The sequence below is a fragment of the Scyliorhinus torazame genome, chromosome 21 (genome assembly GCF_047496885.1).
Source record: "Scyliorhinus torazame isolate Kashiwa2021f chromosome 21, sScyTor2.1, whole genome shotgun sequence".
NCBI lineage: Eukaryota > Metazoa > Chordata > Chondrichthyes > Carcharhiniformes > Scyliorhinidae > Scyliorhinus > Scyliorhinus torazame.
Window position 1 is genome coordinate 15,448,347 of NC_092727.1, and position 26,769 is coordinate 15,475,115.

General features: G+C 46.7%; 1 protein-coding gene across 2 annotated transcripts in view; it reads left to right on the forward strand.

Annotated features, from left to right (window-relative positions):
• Positions 1 to 1,198: 1,198 nt before the first annotated feature.
• sidt2 (SID1 transmembrane family, member 2) overlaps positions 1,199 to 26,769 on the forward strand; it is a 103,682-nt gene continuing 78,111 nt past the window's right edge. For both annotated transcript variants that reach the window (XM_072486542.1, XM_072486543.1), the window contains exons 1-2: positions 1,199 to 1,990; positions 21,719 to 21,840. In XM_072486542.1, the coding sequence (XP_072342643.1) occupies positions 1,706 to 1,990; positions 21,719 to 21,840 (407 nt within the window). In that variant the 5' untranslated portion in view covers positions 1,199 to 1,705. The remainder of the gene's footprint in view (positions 1,991 to 21,718; positions 21,841 to 26,769) is intronic.

Consider the following 26,769-nt stretch of genomic DNA (forward strand, 5'->3'; position numbering starts at 1 on the left):
ATACTCCTCAATCACCTTCCTGATCTTATCACAAAAACTTCAGTCCCCTAACAACCCCGCATCCATTCTACCCCCCCCCCCCCTCTCTCCAGGACCACATCCACCCAATGCGGCGCATGGCCTGAAATCGCTATCACCGAATACTCCAATCTCCTAATTGGTGGCCACAGTATTCTAATGGGTTATCTTAACACAACTTAAAAATCACAATCTCCTTGTGCGTTATTTCACCTGCCTCGACAGGAGTTTCATCAGAGGGACATAGAAACCCGATCATTGTTCAGCTAGTCTCTGGACCTAGGACCAGTATTAAGGACATCAAGGAAGTAGAGCTTAGGAAGTGGGGGTGGGAAGGGGGGGAGCATTTTGCTGAACGGGGGACGGTTGGGGTAGAAGAAAACAACAACAGAATATACCGGACAATAGCAGCAGTCCTGACAGTATATGTGGAGAGAGAAGAGAGCTAACATTTCCCCGCTGGGTCACTGTTCGCGGAGTCTGCACGTTCTCCCCGTGTCAGCGTGGGTTTCTTCCGGGTGCTCCCGTTTCCTCCCACAGTCCAAAGACGTGCAGGTTAGGTGGATTGGCCATGCTAAATTGCCCTTAGTGTCTAAAATAAAAGGTTAGGAGGGGTTATTGGGTTACGGGGATAGGGTGGAAGTGAGGGCTTAAGTGGGTTGGTGCAGACTCGATGGGCCGAATGGCCTCCTTCTGCACTGTATGTTGTATGTTTCCAGTCTGGGTGACCCTTTGTCAAAGTAGAAGAGTAGGAGATGTCTTGCTGAAGGATAAAGTGACTCCCTTCATAATCAGGGGGCAAAACGAGGGCTGCTGTAAACTCAGTGAAACTGATCTGCTCATCATGGAGGAAGCTACATATCCCACTTGGGGGGGGGGGGGGATTAACTTCACAGGGTTTCTTAATCTGAAAAGAATCGCAGAGAAAAAAAAATAAAGAGCACAAAATGAATAATTTTTAAGGTTAAATTTCAACATTTTATCAGGAGAATCTGTGTCACAATTAATTTTTTTTTAAAAGCCCAACTGAATATTTGTGCTGGGAAAAATCTGGGTGCAAAATAAAGTAAGAAGCATGAGAATCGTTCGGGGGGGGGGTGGCTTTTCCTGTTCAAAATGGACCAATGGAGACTGATGGTTGGAATTGTGAGAAGGAAGGGCAGGCTGGCTGGCTGACGTCGCCATCCCTCAGTCAGTGTTTGTTTACAGCGGGTGGGGGGACGCTTGTTGCTCCAGCTGAGGAGATCCGGCAGTGATCAAACAAGACTCCATTTATACAGCCAGAGAGAGGGGAGGAAATAAACTCCAGAGGGGGAGGATGCAATTGACAAGGCAAGACATGAAACTGATCAGATTCATTCAGCGCCTGGTGGCAGTGCGAGGACCATTGTTTCCAATCAGTGACTGATCAGGGATAGAATGTAACGTTCTGCGGCCGATGTAGCGAATGTCAGAGGTTCCCTCCCTGCCTCTGCCTCGGAATCATTTTGTTTCGCTAAACCTCAGGACTTTATCTCTCTTTGAATGTTGATGACATGGGATTCTCGATAAGCCGGGGAGGTTAAGAGATCTCCTCCCCCCCCCCCCCCCCCCCCCCGGCAACCCTCATCCCTTGCCCGTGCGGACCTGGGGAGGGGGAATTGGTCCCGACCAGAGAGTGAGTGCCCCCCCCCCGCCCCTGTCTTTTATGCAATTTGTCTCTTTGTTTTTGGTTGCTGCAATGCTGGCGGATTTGCCCCGATCGGGAGGCATGTCCTTGCGGCGGATCTTGAGTGAGACGCGGTGCTGCTGGACGTGTTTAAGCAATGTCCTCCTCCTCCTGGGCTGCTTCCTGCCGTCGGAAAATGGAATAGGAGCTCGGGCCCAGGATATTATCCAAGTGGACGGGATGTTCGACCATGCCTATCTGGTGGTTGTCAACAACAACGTCCAGAATATATTCGCCTTCAATCACACCGTTTCACGAAACAAGGTAAAGAGAAAACTACAAATCAAATGGTGAATGTTTCGGTTGTTGCAATCCACAGTTTCATTAGTGAGAAAGTTTGTGCGCCCCTCCCCCCTCTGATGAAGTCATAAGACATGGGCCCATGTTATATTGTGACAGTGAGAGCAGCCAAGCAGCCGGATCCCCAGGATACACTCAGCTTGCGACCCGGATCTTGCACAGTACAAACCGAGTCAGCTGCAGATCATTGCAAAATAATTCCTCTTGCATGTTGAATTTCTCGTTTTGTTTGTGTGGGTGGGGGGTGGAATACTCAGGGCCTCCAACTGTTTGAAATATTAAATCAAAACTGCCCCATTGCTTTCATTTAGAGATGTGTTTAATACAATTGTGATGTTTTTTCTGTGTGTGGTTGTTACTGATTTTCTCCCCAGTGTCACCTTCATGCCTTCACCGTGTGGTTGTGGGTGCCCCCTTGAACCTAAAGTAAAAGCAGCTATGTCAATAAAGAGAGCAGTTGTAAAAAGAAGGATTTGCATTTGTAGAGCTCCATGCTGGGTAAGAGTGGGCCGCAGAAGTGTGCCCTCCTTCACCCCAGTGGGCCGTGAGATTGATATTGGGCATTTGGTATTGATATCGGGGCGGCATGGTAGCACAGTGGTTAGCGCCGTTGCTTCACAGTGCCAGGGTCCCGGGTTCGATTCCTGGCTTGAGTCACTGTGTGGAGTCTGCACGTTCTCCCCGTGTCTGCGTGGGTTTCCTCCGGGTGCTCCGGGTTCCACACAAGTCCTGAAAGATGTGCTGTTAGGTGAACTGGACATTCTGAATTCTCCCTCTGTGTACCCGAACAGGCGCTGGAGTGTTGCGACTAGGGAAACTTTACAGTAACTTCATTGCAGTGTTAATGTAAGCCTACTTGCGATAATAATAAAGATTATTATTATTTGCACTAACCATGACCCTGTGATTAAGGTCAAATAAATTAAACACACACCAAATATTTCATAACTATTTACAGAAGATGCTTAAATAATCATTCATACATGAATAGAACTGTCATCAATTTCAAATGGCAGAAACAAATGAAATCTTTACTCTTTAGCTACATTAATGTGCTTTGTTGGATTTGAAATTCACATTTGAAACCTGTTGAGCACATTGGGCAGAGACTACTGGGAACTTTGCCATGTGAGAGGAAAGACGTGTTTCATGATGTCTGTTAACATTGTAATTTTTGGGGACTGCTATCTCCTCGTTGCAAATTAAGCACAAATGGTCTCCCTTTCTGTTCAGTAACAAAATTATCCAGCTCCCAGCCCTCTGACCATTCTGCCTTCATCACCCGTTTTTCCCAGTTTTGCTGCTGCTGCTTCTTCCTCTACATTTTTAGATTTTGCTCTTGATTCTCCCTCTTCACCACTTCAACACAAAGCCATCCATGATGCAGGAGCAAAGTAAATAACCGGCAAAAGATTAATATCAAAAAGCATAACCTCCCATACGTGGTCTGGCATCATGAACACAAGGGTCTCCCTGCACCTGTGCACCCTGCATGCACAGAACATGCTGTTTGAACTGCTTCATCTGCAACAGTGTGATTCCAGCATGAACTATCAACGTGATTCCAGCATGAATTATCAACGTGATTCCAGCATGAACTATCAAAGTGATTCCAGCATGAACGGAACGTGATTCCAGAATGAATTATCAACGTGATTCCAGCATGAACTATCAACCTGATTCCAGAATGAATTATCAACGTGATTCCAGCATGAACTATCAACGTGATTCCAGCATGAACTATCAACGTAATTCCAGAATGAATTATCAACGTGATTCCAGCATGAACTGTCAACGTGATTCCAGAATGAATTATCAACGTGACCCAGCATGAATTATCAACGTGATTCCAGCATGAACTATCAACGTGATTCCAGCATGAACTATCAACGTGATTCCAGCATCAACTCAACATGATTCCAGATGAATTATCAACGTGATCCAAACATGAACTATCAACGTGATCCCAGCATGAACTAGGAATGTGATTCCAGCATGAACTATCAACGTGATCCCAGCATTAATTATCAACGTGATTCCAGCATGAACTGTCAACGTGATTCCAACATGAACTATCAACGTGATCCCAGCATGAACTATCAACGTGATCCCAGCATGAACTATCAACGTGATTCCAGCATGAACTATCAATGTGATCCCAGCATGAAATATCAACGTGTTCCCAGAACAAAATATCAACGTGAACTCAGCATGAATTATCAACGTGCTCACAGCATGAACTATCAGCGGGATCGCAGCATGAATTATCAACGTGATTCCAGCATGAAATATCAACGTGTTCCCAGCATGAAATATCAACGCGATCCCATCATGAATTATCAACGTGATTCCAGCATGAAATATCAACGTATTCCCAGCATGAAATATCAACGTGTTTCCAGCATGGAATATCAGCGTGCTCACAGCATGAAATATCAACGCAATCCCAGCATGAATTATCAACGTGTTCCCAGCATGAACTATCAACGTGATCCCGACATGAACCATCAACGTGTTCCCAGCATGAATTATCAACGTGATCACGACATGAACTATCAGCGTGATCCCAGCATGAACTAGGAATGTGATTCCAGCATGAACAATCAACGTGGTCCCAGCATGAATTATCAACGTGATCCCGACATGAACTATCAACGTGATCCCAGCATGAACTAGGAATGTGATTCCAGCATGAACTATCAACGTGATCTTAGCATTAATTATCAGCGTGATTCCAGCATGAACTGTCAACGTGATTCCAACATGAACTATCAACGTGATCCCAGCATGAACTATCAACGTGATTCCAGCATGAACTAGGAATGTGATTCCAGCATGAACTATCAACGTGCTCCCAGCATGAAATATCAACGTGTTCCCAGCGCAAAATATCAACGTAAACTCAGCTTGAATTATCAACGTGCTCACAGCATGAACTATCAATGGGATCGCAGCATGAATTATCAACGAGATTCCAGCATGAAATATCAACGTGTTCCCAGCATGAAATATCAACGCGAACCCATCATGAATTATCAACGTGATTCCAGCATGAAATATCAACGTGACCCAGCATGAATTATCAACATGATTCCAGCATGAACTATCAACGTGAATCCAGCATGAACTATCAACGTGATTCCAGCATCAACTGTCAACATGATTCCAGATGAATTATCAACGTGATCCAAACATGAACTATCAACGTGATCCCAGCATGAACTAGGAATGTGATTCCAGCATGAACTATCAACGTGATCCCAGCATTAATTATCAACGTGATTCCAGCATGAACTGTCAACGTGATTCCAACATGAACTATCAACGTGATCCCAGCATGAACTATCAACGTGATTCCAGCATGAACTATCAATGTGATCCCAGCATGAATTATCAACGTGCTCACAGCATGAACTATCAGCGGGATCGCAGCATGAATTATCAACGTGATTCCAGCATGAAATATCAACGTGTTCCCAGCATGAAATATCAACGCGATCCCATCATGAATTATCAACGTGATTCCAGCATGAAATATCAACGTGTTCCCAGCATGAAATATCAACGTGTTTCCAGCATGAATTATCAACGTGTTCCCAGCATGAATTATCAACGTGATCACGACATGAACTATCAGCGTGATCCCAGCATGAACTGGGAATGTGATTCCAGCATGAACAATCAACGTGGTCCCAGCATGAATTATCAACGTGATCCCGACATGAACTATCAACGTGATCCCAGCATGAACTAGGAATGTGATTCCAGCATGAACTATCAACGTGATCTTAGCATTAATTATCAGCGTGATTCCAGCATGAACTGTCAACGTGATTCCAACATGAACTATCAACGTGATCCCAGCATGAACTAGGAATGTGATTCCAGCATGAACTAGGAATGTGATTCCAGCATGAACTATCAACGTGCTCCCAGCATGAAATATCAACGTGTTCCCAGCATGAATTATCAACGTGTTCCCAGCATGAACTATCAACGTGATCCCGACATGAACCATCAACGTGTTCCCAGCATGAATTATCAACGTGATCACGACATGAACTATCAGCGTGATCCCAGCATGAATTATCAACGTGATCACGACATGACATATCAATGTGATTCCAGCATGAACAATCAACGTGATCCCAGCATGAATTATCAACGTGATCCCGACATGAACTATCAACGTGATCCCAGCATGAACTAGGAATGTGATTCCAGTATGAACTAGCAACGTGATCTTAGCATTAATTATCAGCGTGATTCCAGCATGAACTGTCAACGTGATTCCAACATGAACTATCAACGTGATCCCAGCATGAACTATCAACGTGATTCCAGCATGAAATATCAACGTGTTCCCAGCATGAAATATCAACGCGAACCCATCATGAATTATCAACGCGATTCCAGCATGAAATATCAACGTGTTCCCAGCATGAAATATCAACGTGTTCCCAGCATGAACTATCAATGGGATCGCAGCATGAATTATCAACGTGATTCCAGCATGAACTATCAAGGTGATTCCAGCATGAACTATCAACGTGATTCCAGCATCAACTGTCAACATGATTCCAGATGAATTATCAACGTGATCCAAACATGAACTATCAACGTGATCCCAGCATGAACTAGGAATGTGATTCCAGCATGAACTATCAACGTGATCCCAGCATTAATTATCAACGTGATTCCAGCATGAACTGTCAACGTGATTCCAACATGAACTATCAACCTGATCCCAGCATGAACTATCAACGTGATTCCAGCATGAACTATCAACGTGATCCCAGCATGAAATATCAACGTGTTCCCAGAACAAAATATCAACGTGAACTCAGCATGAATTATCAACGTGCTCACAGCATGAACTATCAGCGGGATCGCAGCATGAATTATCAACGTGATTCCAGCATGAAATATCAACGTGTTCCCAGCATGAAATATCAACGCGATCCCATCATGAATTATCAACGTGATTCCAGCATGAAATATCAACGTGTTCCCAGCATGAAATATCAACGTGTTTCCAGCATGGAATATCAGCATGCTCACAGCATGAAATATCAACGCAATCCCAGCATGAATTATCAACGTGTTCCCAGCATGAACTATCAACGTGATCCCAACATGAACCATCAACGTGTTCCCAGCATGAATTATCAACGTGATCCCGACATGAACTATCAACGTGATCCCAGCATGAACTAGGAATGTGATTCCAGCATGAACTATCAACGTGATCTTAGCATTAATTATCAGCGTGATTCCAGCATGAACTGTCAACGTGATTCCAACATGAACTATCAACGTGATCCCAGCATGAACTATCAACGTGATTCCAGCATGAACTAGGAATGTGATTCCAGCATGAACTATCAACGTGCTCCCAGCATGAAATATCAACGTGTTCCCAGCGCAAAATATCAACGTGAACTCAGCATGAATTATCAACGTGCTCACAGCATGAACTATCAATGGGATCGCAGCATGAATTATCAACGAGATTCCAGCATGAAATATCAACGTGTTCCCAGCATGAAATATCAACGCGAACCCATCATGAATTATCAACGTGATTCCAGCATGAAACATCAACTTGTTCCCAGCATGAAATATCAACGCGAACCCATCATGAATTATCAACGTGATTCCAGCATGAAATATCAACGTGTTCCCAGCATGAAATATCAACGCGAACCCATCATGAATTATCAACGTGATTCCAGCATGAAATATCAACGTGTTCCCAGCATGAAATATCAACGCGAACCCATCATGAATTATCAACGTGATTCCAGCATGAAATATCAACGTGTTCCCAGCATGAAATATCAACGTGTTCCCAGCATGAAATATCAACGTGTTCCCAGCATGAAATATCAACGTGATCCCAGCATGAATTATCAACGTGATCCCAGCATGAATTATCAACGTGATCCCAGCATGAATTATCAACGTGATCCCAGCATGAATTATCAACGTGTTCCCAGCATGGAATATCAACGTGCTCACAGCATGAAATATCAACGCGAACCCATCATGAATTATCAACGTGTTCCCAGCATGAATTATCAACGTGTTCCCAGCATGAAATATCAACGTGTTCCCAGCATGAAATATCAACGTGTTCCCAGCATGAAATATCAACGTGTTCCCAGCATGAAATATCAACGTGATCCCAGCATGAATTATCAACGTGATCCCAGCATGAATTATCAACGTGTTCCCAGCATGGAATATCAACGTGCTCACAGCATGAAATATCAACGCAATCCCAGCATGAATTATCAACGTGTTCCCAGCATGAACTATCAACGTGATCCCGACATGAACCATCAACGTGTTCCCAGCATGAATTATCAACGTGATCACGACATGAACTATCAGCGTGATCCCAGCATGAATTATCAACGTGTTCCCAGCATGGAATATCAACGTGCTCACAGCATGAAATATCAACGCGAACCCATCATGAATTATCAACGTGTTCCCAGCATGAAATATCAACGTAATCCCAGCATGAATTATCAACGTGATCCCAGCATGAATTATCAACGTGTTCCCAGCATGGAATATCAACGTGCTCACAGCATGAAATATCAACGCGAACCCATCATGAATTATCAACGTGTTCCCAGCATGAAATATCAACGAGTTCCCAGCATGAAATATCAACGTGTTCCCATCATGAAATATCAACGTGTTCCCAGCATGAAATATCAACGTGATCCCAGCATGAATTATCAACGTGATCCCAGCATGAATTATCAACGTGTTCCCAGCATGGAATATCAACGTGCTCACAGCATGAAATATCAACGCAATCCCAGCATGAATTATCAACGTGTTCCCAGCATGAACTATCAACGTGATCCCGACATGAACCATCAACGTGTTCCCAGCATGAATTATCAACGTGATCACGACATGAACTATCAGCGTGATCCCAGCATGAATTATCAACGTGATCACGACATGACATATCAATGTGATTCCAGCATGAACAATCAACGTGATCCCAGCATGAATTATCAACGTGATCCCGACATGAACTATCAACGTGATCCCAGCATGAACTAGGAATGTGATTCCAGTATGAACTAGCAACGTGATCTTAGCATTAATTATCAGCGTGATTCCAGCATGAACTGTCAACGTAATTCCAACATGAACTATCAACGTGATCCCAGCATGAACTATCAACGTGATTCCAGCATGAAATATCAACGTGTTCCCAGCATGAAATATCAACGCGAACCCATCATGAATTATCAACGTGATTCCAGCATGAAATATCAACGTGTTCCCAGCATGAAATATCAACGTGTTCCCAGCATGAACTATCAATGGGATCGCAGCATGAATTATCAACGTGATTCCAGCATGAACTATCAACGTGATTCCAGCATGAACTATCAACGTGATTCCAGCATCAACTGTCAACATGATTCCAGATGAATTATCAACGTGATCCAAACATGAACTATCAACGTGATCCCAGCATGAACTAGGAATGTGATTCCAGCATGACCTATCAACGTGATCCCAGCATTAATTATCAACGTGATTCCAGCATGAACTGTCAACGTGATTCCAACATGAACTATCAACGTGATCCCAGCATGAACTATCAATGTGATTCCAGCATGAACTATCAACGTGATCCCAGCATTAATTATCAACGTGATTCCAGCATGAACTGTCAACGTGATTCCAACATGAACTATCAACGTGATCCCAGCATGAACTATCAACGTGATTCCAGCATGAACTATCAATGTGATCCCAGCATGAAATATCAACATGTTCCCAGAACAAAATATCAACGTGAACTCAGCATGAATTATCAACGTGCTCACAGCATGAAATATCAACGTGTTCCCAGCATGAAATATCAACGCGATCCCATCATGAATTATCAACGTGATTCCAGCATGAAATATCAACGTGTTCCCAGCATGAAATATCAACGTGTTTCCAGCATGGAATATCAGCGTGCTCACAGCATGAAATATCAACGCAATCCCAGCATGAATTATCAACGTGTTCCCAGCATGAACTATCAACGTGATCCTGACATGAACCATCAACGTGTTCCCAGCATGAATTATCAACGTGATCACGACATGAACTATCAGCGTGATCCCAGCATGAACTAGGAATGTGATTCCAGCATGAACAATCAACGTGGTCCCAGCATGAATTATCAACGTGATCCCGACATGAACTATCAACGTGATCCCAGCATGAACTAGGAATGTGATTCCAGCATGAACTATCAACGTGATCTTAGCATTAATTATCAGCGTGATTCCAGCATGAACTGTCAACGTGATTCCAACATGAACTATCAACGTGATCCCAGCATGAACTATCAACGTGATTCCAGCATGAACTAGGAATGTGATTCCAGCATGAACTATCAACGTGCTCCCAGCATGAAATATCAACGTGTTCCCAGCGCAAAATATCAACGTGAACTCAGCATGAATTATCAACGTGCTCACAGCATGAACTATCAATGGGATCGCAGCATGAATTATCAACGAGATTCCAGCATGAAATATCAACGTGTTCCCAGCATGAAATATCAACGTGAACCCATCATGAATTATCAACGTGATTCCAGCATGAAATATCAACGTGTTCCCAGCATTAAATATCAACGCGAACCCATCATGAATTATCAACGTGATTCCAGCATGAAATATCAACGTGTTCCCAGCATGAAATATCAACGCGAACCCATCATGAATTATCAACGTGATTCCAGCATGAAATATCAACGTGTTCCCAGCATGAAATATCAACGTGTTCCCAGCATGAAATATCAACGTGTTCCCAGCATGAAATATCAACGTGTTCCCAGCATGAAATATCAACGTGTTCCCAGCATGAAATATCAACGTGATCCCAGCATGAATTATCAACGTGATCCCAGCATGAATTATCAACGTGTTCCCAGCATGGAATATCAACGTGCTCACAGCATGAAATATCAACGCAATCCCAGCATGAATTATCAACGTGTTCCCAGCATGAACTATCAACGTGATCCCGACATGAACCATCAACGTGTTCCCAGCATGAATTATCAACGTGATCACGACATGAACTATTAGCGTGATCCCAGCATGAATTATCAACGTGATCCCGACATGAACTATCAACGTGATCCCAGCATGAACTAGGAATGTGATTCCAGTATGAACTATCAACGTGATCTTAGCATTAATTATCAGCGTGATTCCAGCATGAACTGTCAACGTGATTCCAACATGAACTATCAACGTGATCCCAGCATGAACTATCAACGTGATCCCGACATGAACTATCAACGTGATCCCAGCATGAACTAGGAATGTGATTCCAGTATGAACTATCAACGTGATCTTAGCATTAATTATCAGCGTGATTCCAGCATGAACTGTCAACGTGATTCCAACATGAACTATCAACGTGATCCCAGCATGAACTATCAATGTGTTCCCAGCATGAAATATCAACGCGAACCCATCATGAATTATCAACGTGATTCCAGCATGAAATATCAACGTGTTCCCAGCATGAAATATCAACGTGTTCCCAGCATGAACTATCAATGGGATCGCAGCATGAATTATCAACGAGATTCCAGCATGAAATATCAACGTGTTCCCAGCGCAAAATATCAACGTGAACTCAGCATGAATTATCAACGTGCTCACAGCATGAACTATCAATGGGATCGCAGCATGAATTATCAACGAGATTCCAGCATGAAATATCAACGTGTTCCCAGCATGAAATATCAACGCGAACCCATCATGAATTATCAACGTGAACCCATCATGAATTATCAACGTGATTCCAGCATGAAATATCAACGTGTTCCCAGCATGAAATATCAACGCGAACCCATCATGAATTATCAACGTGATTCCAGCATGAAATATCAACGTGTTCCCAGCATGAAATATCAACGTGTTCCCAGCATGGAATATCAACGTGCTCACAGCATGAAATATCAACGCAATCCCAGCATGAATTATCAACGTGTTCCCAGCATGAATTATCAACGTGATCACGGCATGAACTACCAGCGTGATCCCAGCATGAACTATCAACGTGATCCCGACATGAACTATCAACGTGATCCCAGCATGAACTAGGAATGTGATTCCAGTATGAACTATCAACGTGATCTTAGCATTAATTATCAGCGTGATTCCAGCATGAACTGTCAACGTGATTCCAACATGAACTATCAACGTGATCCCAGCATGAACTATCAATGTGTTCCCAGCATGAAATATCAACGCGAACCCATCATGAATTATCAACGTGATTCCAGCATGAAATATCAACGTGTTCCCAGCATGAAATATCAACGTGTTCCCAGCATGAACTATCAATGGGATCGCAGCATGAATTATCAACGAGATTCCAGCATGAAATATCAACGTGTTCCCAGCGCAAAATATCAACGTGAACTCAGCATGAATTATCAACGTGCTCACAGCATGAACTATCAATGGGATCGCAGCATGAATTATCAACGAGATTCCAGCATGAAATATCAACGTGTTCCCAGCATGAAATATCAACGCGAACCCATCATGAATTATCAACGTGAACCCATCATGAATTATCAACGTGATTCCAGCATGAAATATCAACGTGTTCCCAGCATGAAATATCAACGCGAACCCATCATGAATTATCAACGTGATTCCAGCATGAAATATCAACGTGTTCCCAGCATGAAATATCAACGTGTTCCCAGCATGGAATATCAACGTGCTCACAGCATGAAATATCAACGCAATCCCAGCATGAATTATCAACGTGTTCCCAGCATGAATTATCAACGTGATCACGGCATGAACTACCAGCGTGATCCCAGCATGAACTATCAACGTGATCACAACATGACATATCAATGTGATTCCAGCATGAACAATCAACGTGGTCCCAGCATGAATTATCAACGTGATCCCGACGTGAACTATCAACGTGATCCCGACATGAACTATCAACGTCATCCCAGCATGAACTAGGAATGTGATTCCAGCATGAACTATCAACGTGATCCCAGCATTAATTATCAGCGTGATTCCAGCATGAACTGTCAACGTGATTCCAACATGAACTATCAACGTGATCCCAGCATGAAATATCAACGTGTTCCCAGCACAAAATATCAACGTGAACTCAGCATGAATTATCAACGTGCTCACAGCATGAACTATCAGCGGGATCGCAGCATGAATTATCAACGTGATCACGACATGACATATCAATGTGATTCCAGCATGAACAATCAACGTGGTCCCAGCATGAATTATCAACGTGATCCCGACATGAACTATCAACGTGATCCCAGCATGAACTAGGAATGTGATTCCAGCATGAACTATCAACGTGATCCTAGCATTAATTATCAGCGTGATTCCAGCATGAACTGTCAACGTGATTCCAACATGAACTATCAACGTGATCCCAGCATGAACTAGGAATGTGATTCCAGCATGAACTATCAACGTAATCCCAGCATGAAATATCAATGTGAACTCAGCATGAATTATCAACGTGCTCACAGCATGAACTATCAATGGGATCGCAGCATGAATTATCAACGTGATTCCAGCATGAAATATCAACGCGATCCCATCATGAATTATCACCGTGATTCCAGCATGAAATATCAACGTGTTCCCAGCATGAAATATCAACGTGTTCCCAGCATGAAATATCAACGTGATCCCAGCATGAATTATATACGTGATCCCAGCATGAATTATCAACGTGATCCCGACATGAACCATCAACGTGTTCCCAGCATGAATTATCAACGTGGTCCCAGCATGAACTATCAACGTGATCCCGACATGAACTATCAATGGGATCGCAGCATGAATTATCAACGTGATTCCAGCATGAAATATCAACGCGATCCCATCATGAATTATCACCGTGATTCCAGCATGAAATATCAACGTGTTCCCAGCATGAAATATCAACGTGTTCCCAGCATGAAATATCAACGTGATCCCAGCATGAATTATATACGTGTTCCCAGCATGAATTATCAACGTGATTCCAGCATGAACAATCAACGTGGTCCCAGCATGAATTATCAACGTGATCCCGACATGAACTATGAATGTGATCCCGACATGAACTATCAACGTGATCCCGACATGAACTATCAACGTGGTCCCAGCATGAACTATCAACGTGATCCCGACATGAACTATCAACGTGATCCCGACATGAACTATTAACGTGATCCCAGCATGAACTATCAACGTGATCCCGACATGAACTATCAACGTGTTCCCAGCATGAATTATCATTGTGATCATAGAACATAGAACATAGAAAATACAGCACAGAACAGGCCCTTCGGCCCACGATGTTGTGCCGAACCTTTGTCCTAGATTAATCATAGATTATCATTGAATTTACAGTGCAGAAGGAGGCCATTCGGCCCTTTGAGTCTGCACCAGCTCTTGGAAAGAGCACCCTACCCAAACTCAACACCTCCACCCAACACCAAGGGCAATTTGGACATTAAGGGCAATTTATCATTGGCCAATTCACCTAACCCGCACATCTTTGGACTGTGGGAGGAAACCGGAGCACCCGGAGGAAACCCACGCAGACACGGGGAGGACGTGCAGACTCCGCACAGACAATGACCCAAGCCGGAATCGAACCTGGGACCATGGATCTGTGAAGCAATTGTGCTATCCACAATGCTACCGTGCTGCCCTTAAGAACATATAAATCTACACTATATCATTTTACCGTAATCCATGTACCTATCCAACAGCTGCTTGAAGGTCCCTAATGTTTCCGACTCAACTACTTCCACAGGCAGTGCATTCCATGCCCCCACTACTCTCTGGGTAAAGAACCTACCTCTGATATCCCTCCTATATCTTCCACCTTTCACCTTAAATTTATGTCCCCTTGTAATGGTGTGTTCCACCTGGGGAAAAAGTCTCTGACTGTCTACTCTATCTATTCCCCTGATCATCTTATAAACCTCTATCAAGTCGCCCCTCATCCTTCTCCGCTCTAATGAGAAAAGGCCTAGCTCCCTCAACCTTTCCTCGTAAGACCTACTCTCCATTCCAGGCAACATCCTGGTAAACCTTCTTTGCACCTTTTCCAGAGCTTCCACATCCTTCCTAAAATGAGGCGACCAGAACTGTACACAGTACTCCATTGACATGAACTATCATCGTGATCCCAGCATGAATTATCAACGTGACCACGACATGACATATCAACGTGATCCTGACATGAACTATCAACGTGTACCCAGCATGAATTATCATCGTGATCACGACATGAACTATCATCGTGATCCCAGCATGAATTATCAACGTGATCACGACATGAACTATCAACATGTTCCCAGCATGAATTATCAACGTGATCACGACATGAACTATGAACTTGATTCCAGCATGAACTATCAACGTGATCCCAGCATGAAGTATCAACGTGATCCTGACATGAATTATCTACGTGTTCCAGGCATGAATTATCAACGTGATCACGACATGAATTATCAACGTGATCACGACATGAATTATCAACGTGATCCCAGCATGAATTATCAACGTGAACCCGACATGAACCATCAGCATGATCCCAGCATGAAATATCAACGTGATCACAGCATGAACTATCAACGTGATCCCAGCATGATCCCAGCACAACACGTTGGGGGCAGCACGGTAGCATGGTGGTTAGCACAATTGCTTCACAGCTCCAGGGTCCCAGGTTCGATTCCGGCTTGTGTCACTGTCTGTGCGGAGTCTGCACATCCTCCCCGTGTGTGCGTGGGTTTCCTCCGGGTGCTCCGGTTTCCTCCCACAGTCCAAAGATGTGCAGGTTAGGTGGATTGGCCATGATAAATTGCCCTTAGTGTCCAAAATTGCCCTTAGTGTTGGGTGGGGTTGCTGGGTTATGGGGATAGGGTGGAGGTGTGGACCTTGGGTAGGGTGCTCTTTCCAAGAGCCGGTGCAGACTCGATGGACCGAATGGCCTCCTTCTGCACTGTAAATTCTATGATGAATTATCAACGTGAACCCAGCATGAAATATCAACGTGATCACAGCATAAATTATCAACGTGATCCCAGCATGAACTATCAGTGTGATTTCAGCATGAACTATCAGCGTGGTCCCAGCAGTAAACATCAGTGTGATCCAGACATGAACTATCAACATGATCCCAGCATGAACTATCAGTGTGATCACGATATGAACTATCAGTGTGATCCCAGCATGAATTATCAGTGTGATCACGATATGAACTATCAGTGTGATCCCAGCATGAACTATCAGCGTGATTCCAGCATGAATTATCAACATGATCCCAGCATGAACTATCAGCGTGATCCCAGCATAAATTATCAGTGTGATCACGACCTGAACTACCAGTGTGATCCTAGCATGATCTATCAACGTGATCACGACATGAAATATCAGCGTGATCCCAGCATGAATTATCAGTGTGGTCACGACCTGAACTATCAGTGTGATCCTAGCATGATCTATCAACGTGATCACGACATGAACTATCAGCGTGATCCCAGCATGAATTATCAACATGATCACGACATGAACCATCAGCGTGATCCCAGCATGAACTACCAGCGTGATCACGACATGAACTATCAACTTGATCCCAGCATGAATTATCAATGTGATCACGATATGAACTTATCAGTGTGATCCCACAATGAACTTATCAGTGTGATCCCACAATGAACTTATCAGTGTGATCCCACAATGAACTATCAGTGTGATCCCAGCATGAATTATCAGTGTGATCACGATATGAATTATCAATGTGATCCCAGCATGAATTATCATCGTGATCACGATATGAATTATCAGTGTGATCCAAGCATGAACTATCAGCGTGATCACGATATGAACTATCAGCGTGGTTCCAGCATGAATTATCAACGTGACCCCGACATGAATTATCAACGTGATCACGATATGAACTATCAGTGTGATCCCAGCATGAACTACCAGCGTGCTCCCGACATGAACTATCAACGCGTACCCGCTGGGAAAATTTTCTGGTCTGTTCCGCTCTTGGAGTCATCTTAGACGGGTCGGAAGATTTAATGGAAATTGAACGTTGACCTCAGGAGGGAATTCCTGACCTGGCAGCGGGAGCAACTGTAAAATGCCGCCCACAAAGTTTATGTTTCGCGTTTGTTTCTCTCTCCACAGACTCTGCCAGACTTGCTGAGTTCTTCCAGCATTTTCTGTTTTTATTTCTGATTTCCAGCATCTGCGGCATTTGGTTTGATTTTGGCCATTTCTGAACTTGGCGTGCCCTCAGTATTTGCACCCAGAGACGCCCGGGCAATGTGATGCAAGCCAATTAGGCGGCTTAATTCCAGGCAGCTGCCTGAGACATCGCATCAGGCGATGACGGTGCATTTGCGCCTGGGTGGGTAGAGCTGGAGTTGTCAAGAAAATGTGCCCTTTAAAAATCCAACTTCTTTTCTCCACTCAGTTTTGAATTATAATATAATCATCTTTATTGTCACAAGTAGTCTTACATTAACACTGCAATGACGTTACTGTGAAAATCCCCTAGTCGCCACATTCCGGCGCCTGTTCGGGTACACCGAGGGGAAATTCAGAATGTCCAAATTGCCTAATAGCACGTCTTTCGGGACTTGTTGGAAGAAACCGGAGCACCCAGAGGAAACCCACGCAGACACGGGGAGAACGTGCAGACTCCGCACAGACAGTCACCCGAGCCAGGAGGAGACATTGGTCTTGCTAAATAAGATCACAGTCTTCAAAGCCTGCTTTGTTTTTGGGATGTTAAATATTGAAGAATGGCAGAGGTTTTCCTATTTTTCATTAAGAAAGGAATAAATTTCTTCTCGCGCAATCAATAGACACTGCCCGGAGACAGTCAAGGGACCAATCTCCAGCAACCTGGATCGGTTCCCTCTCAATGTTGGCACTCATTGCTTCGATCAGTCTGCAAGCTCTGCTGAATTGAATTCTTGCCTCTCTCCAAATTCCTCCACCTCCCTATGGTTACTGCCTTAATCCTTAGTGAAACTGCCGAACAGAGTCAATGTTTCTTTTTCCCACGAGTCACTTACTTGACATTGAAGAGTGAATGGATTTTTTTAATAAGCTGAAATTAAAATCTTATATTTTGAAAGGTGCTTCAGGGCACAATTGGAGCTAGGGCACCAAACTGATGGATCAGAGTTTGACAAAGCAAAGTCGCTTGTTTGTTTCAGTGGACTGACGGAGTCCAGGTTGCTGTGGCAACATACACTTTTCCATAGATGTCGTCTCCTGGGGCTATGGATAGTGATGGCGGAGGCTGCAACTTTCCCTCCATCATGTGACTAATCAGGAATATCTCCTCTTACCACTTGCCCGTGGTATATGTTGGAAGGATTTGCAAGTTGATACTCAACCTCCTCAACCTGTTTGGCACCTTTCTTGGGCATCAAGTCCTGGAGTGGGAAGCTTCTGACTCGGGCACGGATGCTACCCACTGCACCACAGGATATTCATCATAAGCAAGTCGAATATACATAATTTGTGGTAGCAGCTCTCAGATGGAACATAGGAGGGTTCCAAGTTTTTCTTCACAGTTAGATTCATGTCATGGAGCATTACAGGTTACAAATAAAGGGCGTGATCTAATGGCCTCGTCTCGTCTGACTTGGTGACGGGACGAGGCCGTTAAATCTCGCGAGAGGGGCGGCACGGTGGTGCAGTGGTTAGCACTGCTGCCTCACAGTGCCAAGGACCCGGGTTTGATTCTCCCCGTGACTGCATGGGTTTCACCCCCACAACGATGTGCAGGGTAGGTGGATTGGCCACGCTAAATTGCCCCTTAATTGGAAAAACAAATCTCATGAGACGCTTTTCGTGAAATTTGCGACGCTTGGAATTCCACGTCAGATCTATTGAGACCTTGAGAGATGTTGCGATCTGGATCCCGCCCTCGCTGGCCGAGATCCAGATTAGTATAGTGAGGTGACTCATTAGGCTCATTTAAATATGTCGACGCCTGATTTTCCTGAGACCCGGGATCGAATGCCCGCGCATAGGAGACCTCGACGTTGGACCAGGCGTAACATCACCTGGGAAGGCTCCCAGGCCATTGGAGGTGGTTGGGCTCTGGACAGGGTGGTACCCGGCACCTTGGCACTGCCAGCATAGCACCTTGGCACTGGCACCCTGGCAATGCCAGCATAGCATGTTGGAACTGGCACCCTGGCAATGCCAGCCTGGCACTGCCAGGGTGCCAGGCTGGCATTGCAAGGGTGCCAGTGTGTCAGGCTAGCAGTGCCCAGGTGTCAGGTTGCCTGTGCCAGGGATCGGGCCTGATGGTGCCCTTACCTTAAAAGATGGGATGAAGGCTGGAGGACTCCCTAGGAGGTCAATTTGGGCGTTACGGATGTCTGGAGGCCGCGATAGGATGTCCGAAGGGGCCATGAGATTGGGGCAGCATTTTACAATGGTGCCCCGATCTCTTCCTGCAGTGGCGAGCTCAAAGTCTCACATCTTTCCTGTTTAATGCCACCAGCTCCACATTTTCAGCTCCCTCTCTCCCTTGTTCATCCTCTCCAGCTCACTGCTTCCCAGATTTTGCAGATTCCCACTCTGTTCCCTCTTTCTCTGTTTCCTCTCCCCAATTCCTGATCTGAAACCCCTCTCTCTCTCTTTCCAGCTCATGATCTCATGCTTCCTCTTTGTGTGTCGGTCAGTGGCTCATTCACCTGCCATTCACAAGGTTGTAGGTTCAAGCCCCACTTGAGCACACAAATCAAGGCTGACACTCCAGTGCCATCTGTCAGACCCGACATCAAACCGAGGCCTCAGCTGCCTACTCAGGTGGCATGTAAAGATCCCATGGCACCGTTTCAAAGACGAGCAAGGGAGTTAAGCCGGTGTAACTTGGCCTGTATTTATCCATCAATCAATTTCAAGCGGTCAGCTCCACGTCGCTGTTACTGGAAGCCTGCTGTGCACACACTGGCTGCTGCGGTTCCTACATTACAACAGTGACTGCACTGCAAGTAGGCCATTGGCTGCGAAGTGCGGCAAATGTGATAACAATGCAAGTCTTTCTTTTTGTTCTCACAGAATTTACAGTGCAGAAGGAGGCCATTCGGCCCATCGAGTCTGCACCGGCTCTTGGAAAGAGCACCCTACCCAAGGTGCACACCTCCACCCTATCTCCATAACCCAGTAACCCCACCCAACACTAAGGGCAATTTTGGACACTAAGGGCAGTTTATCACTGCCAATCCACCTAACCTGCACATCTTTATTCTGCTCCTGAACTGTCTGTACCACATGGAAGATAAGAGTTTTGCTCTCCAGGAAGCAAAGATAATTGACGTGGGGGTTGGCAGGGGGCGGTTCTTTATGGACTTCTTGGATACTCTTCTGTTTGTTGATTGGGAAGTGGAGGGGAGCCATCTTAAGCATGTGTTGTCTCATTATACAAGTGATCTTCTGTTTAAAAAGTGTCAAGAATTAGGCCTTCCAACATCGGCTTTCATTTCTGCTTAAATGGATTTGAAACTTTCTCTTCAGATGCATTGATCTGTGAAGGTGGAAGGCCATATTGAGAGAGTAGCCAGCAAGGCATTTGGGATCTTGGCTTCATAAATGGAGGTATTGAGAACCAAAGCTGGGAATTTATGCTGAACCCATATTAAGATCAAGTTCAGCCACAACTATACAGTATTCCATCCAGTACTGACCAGAGCACTGCAGGAAGAATGCGAGGGTCCTCGAGATGGTGCCGAGGAGATTTACCAGAACGGACGAGGGATTTTCGTTCCAAGGTTAGGTTGGAGAAGCTGGGGTTGTTCTCCTTGGAGTGAAGGAGATTGAGGGGCGATTTGATAAATGTGCACAAGGTTATGACAGGCTTCGATGGACAAAGAAGAGCTGTTCCCATTAGCTAATGGAACAAGGACCAGGGGACACAGATTTAACGTTTTGAGCAAGAGATGGGAGGGGGGGGGGTTGATGTGAGGAAGAACCCGTTTACACAGTGAATGGTAATGACCTGGAACACGCTGCCTACACATGTGATAGAAGTGGAAATGTTGAATGATTTCCGAAGGAAATTGGATGAATGTTTGAGGGAAATAAATTTGCAGGATCATGAGGATTGAGCAGGGACTGATTGGATACCTCAGAGAGCCAGCATGGATTGCGTCGAAGGAATTCTGACAACGGCGGACAACCTCTCTCCAGCTGATTGTTTGTTTGTTTGTTTGTGAGGATCCAGGCGGCTGAATGCATCTGAAGAAATTGAATGTTAACCATGTGAAGGATTGGGATTAGCATTGGGGAAATTGTCCAGATCCTTTTAGACTTTCTGTTGTCAAAATGGATCAGTGCTTCGTGGTTGATCAAACAGAGAACATGTGTTCTGCCGACATGCTCCGAGGAGGTAAAGGCAGGATGGTGCATTAGGGAAAATACCCCTGCCCTCTTCTCGTGGATTCATTGTTATTAAAAAACCCTCTCCCCGTAAAACAGAAATAACAATAATCTTTATTATTGTCACAAGTAGGCTGACGTTAACAATGCAGTGAAGTTACTGTGAATATTCTTCCAATCTGCTTTAATTAACTGTTTTCTGTTCTTGCCACAGACCGAGGGGGTCCGTGTCCATGTGAATGTTCTCTCCGAACAATCTAAAAGCCCGGTGCTTTTTGTCATCCGACAACAGAAAGCGGTTCTCTCCTTCCAAGTGCCATTGATCCTCAGGGGGCTGTGAGTATCGCTGGGCCGGCAGTACTAGGAATATTTTGAAGTGCGGACGCTGTTGTTAGGCCCACAGCAAGACTCCACAAGCAAAGAGTGAGATGAATGACAAATCCATTTGGCTTGGTTGGGGAAGGAATTCTGGTCAGTAGCACCAGGATCATCTCACCTGTTCTTCTCCAAGTATTGATGCGGGATCTTTGACATCCTGGTGAGCAGGGACGCATTGCGTCAGCTCAGCTTCTCCTCTGAAAGGTGGCCGCCGGAATTCTCCGCCCGTTCGCTGGCGGCGGGATTCTCTGGGGGTCACCTTCAGCGGGACTAGCAGGTCCCACCGGCAGCGGGAAGGGCCGGTAAATGATGGTCATAGTCTTTTGAACGAGGTGTGAAATCCAGATCACACTTGTCTGTTTTGCATGTGAAAGTTTATGTGGCGCCGTTGAGAAAAGAGCAGGTTTCCTGGCCAAGCCTATCCTTCAATCTAGCAGCACCAAAGCAGGCTGAGTATGTGTGTTGTATGTGTCTGATGTGTGAATGTGTGTGTTGTATAGGTGTGTGTGTATGTTTTGTGTGTTGTCTAGGTGTGTGCTGTGTGTGTGTTGTATTTGTGTGTATATGTGTATGTTGTGTGGTGTGTGTGTATATGTGTGTCGTGTGTATATGTGTTATGTGCGTGTGTATATGTGTGTTGTGTGTGTATATGGGTGTGTTTGTGTGTGTATGTATGTTGTGTATATGTGTATATTTGTGTGTGTACGTATACTTGCTGGAAGCAACATTTCAAAGATTAATCATCAGCTATAGTGCTGAGGACAGGTTTCGTCATATTTATCAATGATCAAACTGCTTGAGAAATTGACCTCAGATTCGAAAATATAGCATTGTTCTGATCAAGCTTGCAGTTAATGATGGTCTGATGAGGCAATGTTCAACAACTCCCGGATGTGTACTGCTGATACGGTTATGTCACGTATTGTGCGGGTGTGCGGCTGGAACCTGTGAGTGCCAAGTTCAGCAGCTGACAGCCCGTGGATACTTGTTGAATGCGTGGGACACACACACACACACCATCTGACTTTACACTGCAGGGAGCTGTCAGTGAAATATTACAAGTAGCCATTGATCTTTCCCGATGGTTTCTTTGTGTTTTGAGTTTGAATGTCATTGCGCGTCTGACATTCTGCTTTATGAGAGCAAAGGGCATGGCAGGTGACCCCCAGCAGCGTCTAAAGTGCAATTAGGGATGGGCAACAAATACTGGCCTTGCCAGAAATGCTCACACCCGGGAAAAAAATCCGGGATTGGATTCTCCGGCTCCCCAGTTGCATTTTCTCGACAACGGGAGGTGGCGCGCTGGGATCGGCACCTGGCCATCTCTGGTGGGGGTCTGGGGGGGGGGGGGGGTGGCGTGGTCAGGTCACCCACATGCCTGCATGCTGTGGTGGGGCAGTGATTTAGCAATTCTTGTGCTGGGAGGAGGGGGGAGGATACCCCTGCCCGTCAGCGGGGTGGGCAGGCTTTATGTTGAAGGGAGAAAATGGGGGGAGGGCCAGCGGCCGAACCTTGGTAACGGGCCACCCGCTCATGATGATCCAGCAACGCAGGTTCAATTCCCGTACCAGCTTACCCGAACAGGCGCCGGAACTGGGGGTGACTAGGGGCTTTTCACAGCAACTTCACACTTGTGCTAATAAAAGATTATTATTATTATTATGATGATTGCCCGATAACGGGATTCAGAACGGAATCCCTCGGTATCCGTCCATGCATAAATTAGCATGGCGGGACTTCCGGTTGCGGCTATACTGAGCTAAGTCGCACGTTCGGCAGCTCCCGCCAGAAACTGACTTTTGGGCTCTTTTGAGGGGCCCCAGCGGCATTTGTTCGACGGTTCCCAGTGTGGGAAGGTGACAGTACGATTTCCCCGGCACTGTATGCATTGGACCAGGAGTGGAGCGGTGAAAAAAGTAATTCGGGTGCAGCGAAAAGTGCGAGGGAGGAAAGCCAAGATGGCAGCGGGAGGAGACCAGGCAGCGTGGAGGCAGTGGGCGCAAGAGCAGCAGGAGTTTCTCAAGCGCTGCTTCACAGAATTGAAGGCAGAGCTGTTGGAGCCGATGAAGGCTTCGACCGACAAGCTGGTCGAGACCCAGAAGGCCCAAGGGGCGGCGATCCGGGAGGTGCGGCAGAAGGCCTCGGAGAATGAGGACGAGATATTGGGCCTGGCGGTGAAGGTGGAGGCGTACGAGGCGCTGCATAAGAAATGGCAGCAGAAGTTCGAGGACATAGAGAATCGGTCGAGGAGGAAGAATCTGCGGATTCTGGGTCTCCCGGAGGGAGTGGAGGGGTCGGATGCTGGAGCATATGTGGCCACGATGCTGAATACGTTGATGGGCGCGGGTGCCTTCCCGAGGCCCCTGGAGCTGGATGGGGCCCACCGAGTCCTGGCGAGGAGACCCAAGTCTAACGAGCCGCCGCGGGCGGTATTGGTGCGGTTCCACCACTTGGCGGACAGGGAGTGTGTCCTAAGATGGGCAAAAAAGGAGCGGAGCAGCAGGTGGGAGAATGCAGAGGTCCGTATATACCAGGACTGGAGCGCGGAGGTGGCCAAGAAGAGGGCTGGGTACAATCGGGCTAAGGCGGTTCTGCATCAGAAGGGGGTGAAATTCGGGATGCTGCAGCCGGCGCGACTCTGGGTCACGTTTAAGGACCGGCACCATTACTTTGAGACGCCGGAGGAGGCGTGGACCTTTATTCGGGCCGAAAAGTTGGACACGGACTGAGGGTCGGTTGTGAGGGGAGGTCGCGGGGGGCTACTGTGGTTACTGTGCTTTGGGGGATGTTCTGTTCTGTATTGTTTCCTTGGGTGCTGGGTGGGGTAGGGTGAATTGGTTCGAAGGGGGGGTTTTGTGAGAGTGTGGGCGTCGGTGGTTGGAAGGACGGGGCCCCGTTGGGGGGGTGGGGAGATGGGAGGCCCGAGGTGGGGGAGCTAGGATTAGGCCGCAAAAGGGAGGTGCGCCAGAGAGGGTGGGCCGGTCTGATGGAAAGCGTGGGCTTTTTCCTGCGCTAGGGAAGGAAGGGGGCAGGGCTGAGGGGGAAGGGTAGTGTTGGAGAGGAGCGCCCGCTGATGGGGGGGGGGGGGGGGGGGGTAGACTACCACACTGGGTTGGAATGGCCGGAGTCAGCTGACTTACGGGAGTGCTATGGGGAGAGCAACGCAGCTAGGGGGGACCTAGCTGGGGGAGGGGCGGGGGGGGGGACTGGGTTGCTGCTGCATTGGCCAAAGGTGAGCTGGATGGTGAGTGGTGAGCTGCAGGGGGTGCGGGTGGCATTAGTGAATGTATATGCCCCGAATTGGAACGATGCTGGATTTATGCGGTGCATGTTGGGCTGGAGTCCGGACCTGGAGGCAGGGAGCTTGATAATGGGTGGGGGGACTTCAACACGGTAGTGGATCCAGCATTGGTCCAGGCCCAGGACGGGGAAGAGGCCGGCGGCGGCCAAGGTGCTGATGGGGCTTATGGACCAGATGGGAGGAGTGGACCCATGGAGGTTTGTCAGGCCGGGGGCCAGGGAATTTCCCACGTCCATAAAGCCTATTCCTGGATAGACTTCTTTGTTATGAGCAGGGCACTAATTCCAAGGATGGAGGGCACGGAGTATTTGGCCATAGCCATCTCAGACCATGCCCCGCATTGGGTGGAGCTGGAGCTAGGGGAGGAGAGGGACCAGCGCCCGCTGTGGCACCTGGATGTGGGTTTGCTGGCGGATGAGGAGGTGAGGGAGTGGATCCTGGGGTGTATTGAAAGCTATCTACAGGCTAACGATAATGGGGAGGTGCAGGTGGGGGTGGTCTGGGAGGCGCTGAAGTCGGTGATTAGGGGAGAGCTAATCTCCACTAGGGCCCACAAGGAGGAGAGGAGAGAGAGGGAGAGGTTGGTGGGGGAGATTTTAAGGGTGGATAGGAGGTATGCAGAGGTCCCTGAGGAGGGACTACTCGAGGAGCGACGAAGCCTCCAGGCCGAGTTCGACCTGTTGACCACCAAGAAGGCAGAGGTGCAGTGGAGGAAAGCGCAAGGGGCGGTGTATGCGTACGGGGAGAAGGCTAGCCGGATGTTGGCACACCAGCTTCGGAAGCGGGAGGCAGCGAGGGAGATTGGGATAAATGGGGGAACACAGTGCGGAGTGCGGTGGGAATAAATGGGGTATTTAGAGACTTTTATGAGGGGCTGTATAGGTCTGAGCCCCCGATGGAGGAGGGGCGGGGGGAGGCCTCGATTTTTGGATCGACTGAGGTTCCCGAGGTTGGAGGAGGAGCAGGTGGCGGGGCTTGGGGCACCGGTAGGGCTGGAGGAGCTGACTAAGGGGCTGGGGAGTATGCAGGCGGGGAAGGCACCGGGGCCAGATGGGTTCCCGGTGGAATTTTACCGGACGTACATGGACCTGCTGGGCCCTCTATTAGTGAGGACTTTCAATGAGGCGAGGGAGGGAGGGGGGGGGGGGGGGGCCCTACCCTACCCTACCCTACCCTACCCTACCCTACCCCCAACGATGTCCAGGGCGCTGATCTCGCTGATCTTGAAGCGGGACAAGGACCCATTACAGTGTGGGTCGTATAGGCCAATCTCTCTCCTCAACGTAGACGCGAAGCTGTTAGCGAAGGTGTTGGCTACCAGAATTGAGGTCTGTGTCCCGGGGGTGATTCACGAGGACCAGACGGGTTTTGTTAAGGGAAAGAAGCTGAATACCAATGTGCGGAGGCTCCTTAACGTAATCATGATGCCCATAGTGTAGGGGGAGGTGGAGAAGGCCTTCAGAGAAGGCCTTCGATATGGTGGAGTGGGGTACCTCTGGGAAGTGTTGAGGAGGTTTGGGTTCGGGGAGGGGTTCATTAGTTGGGTTAGGCTACTTTACGAAGCCCCGGTGGCGAGTTGGCCACGA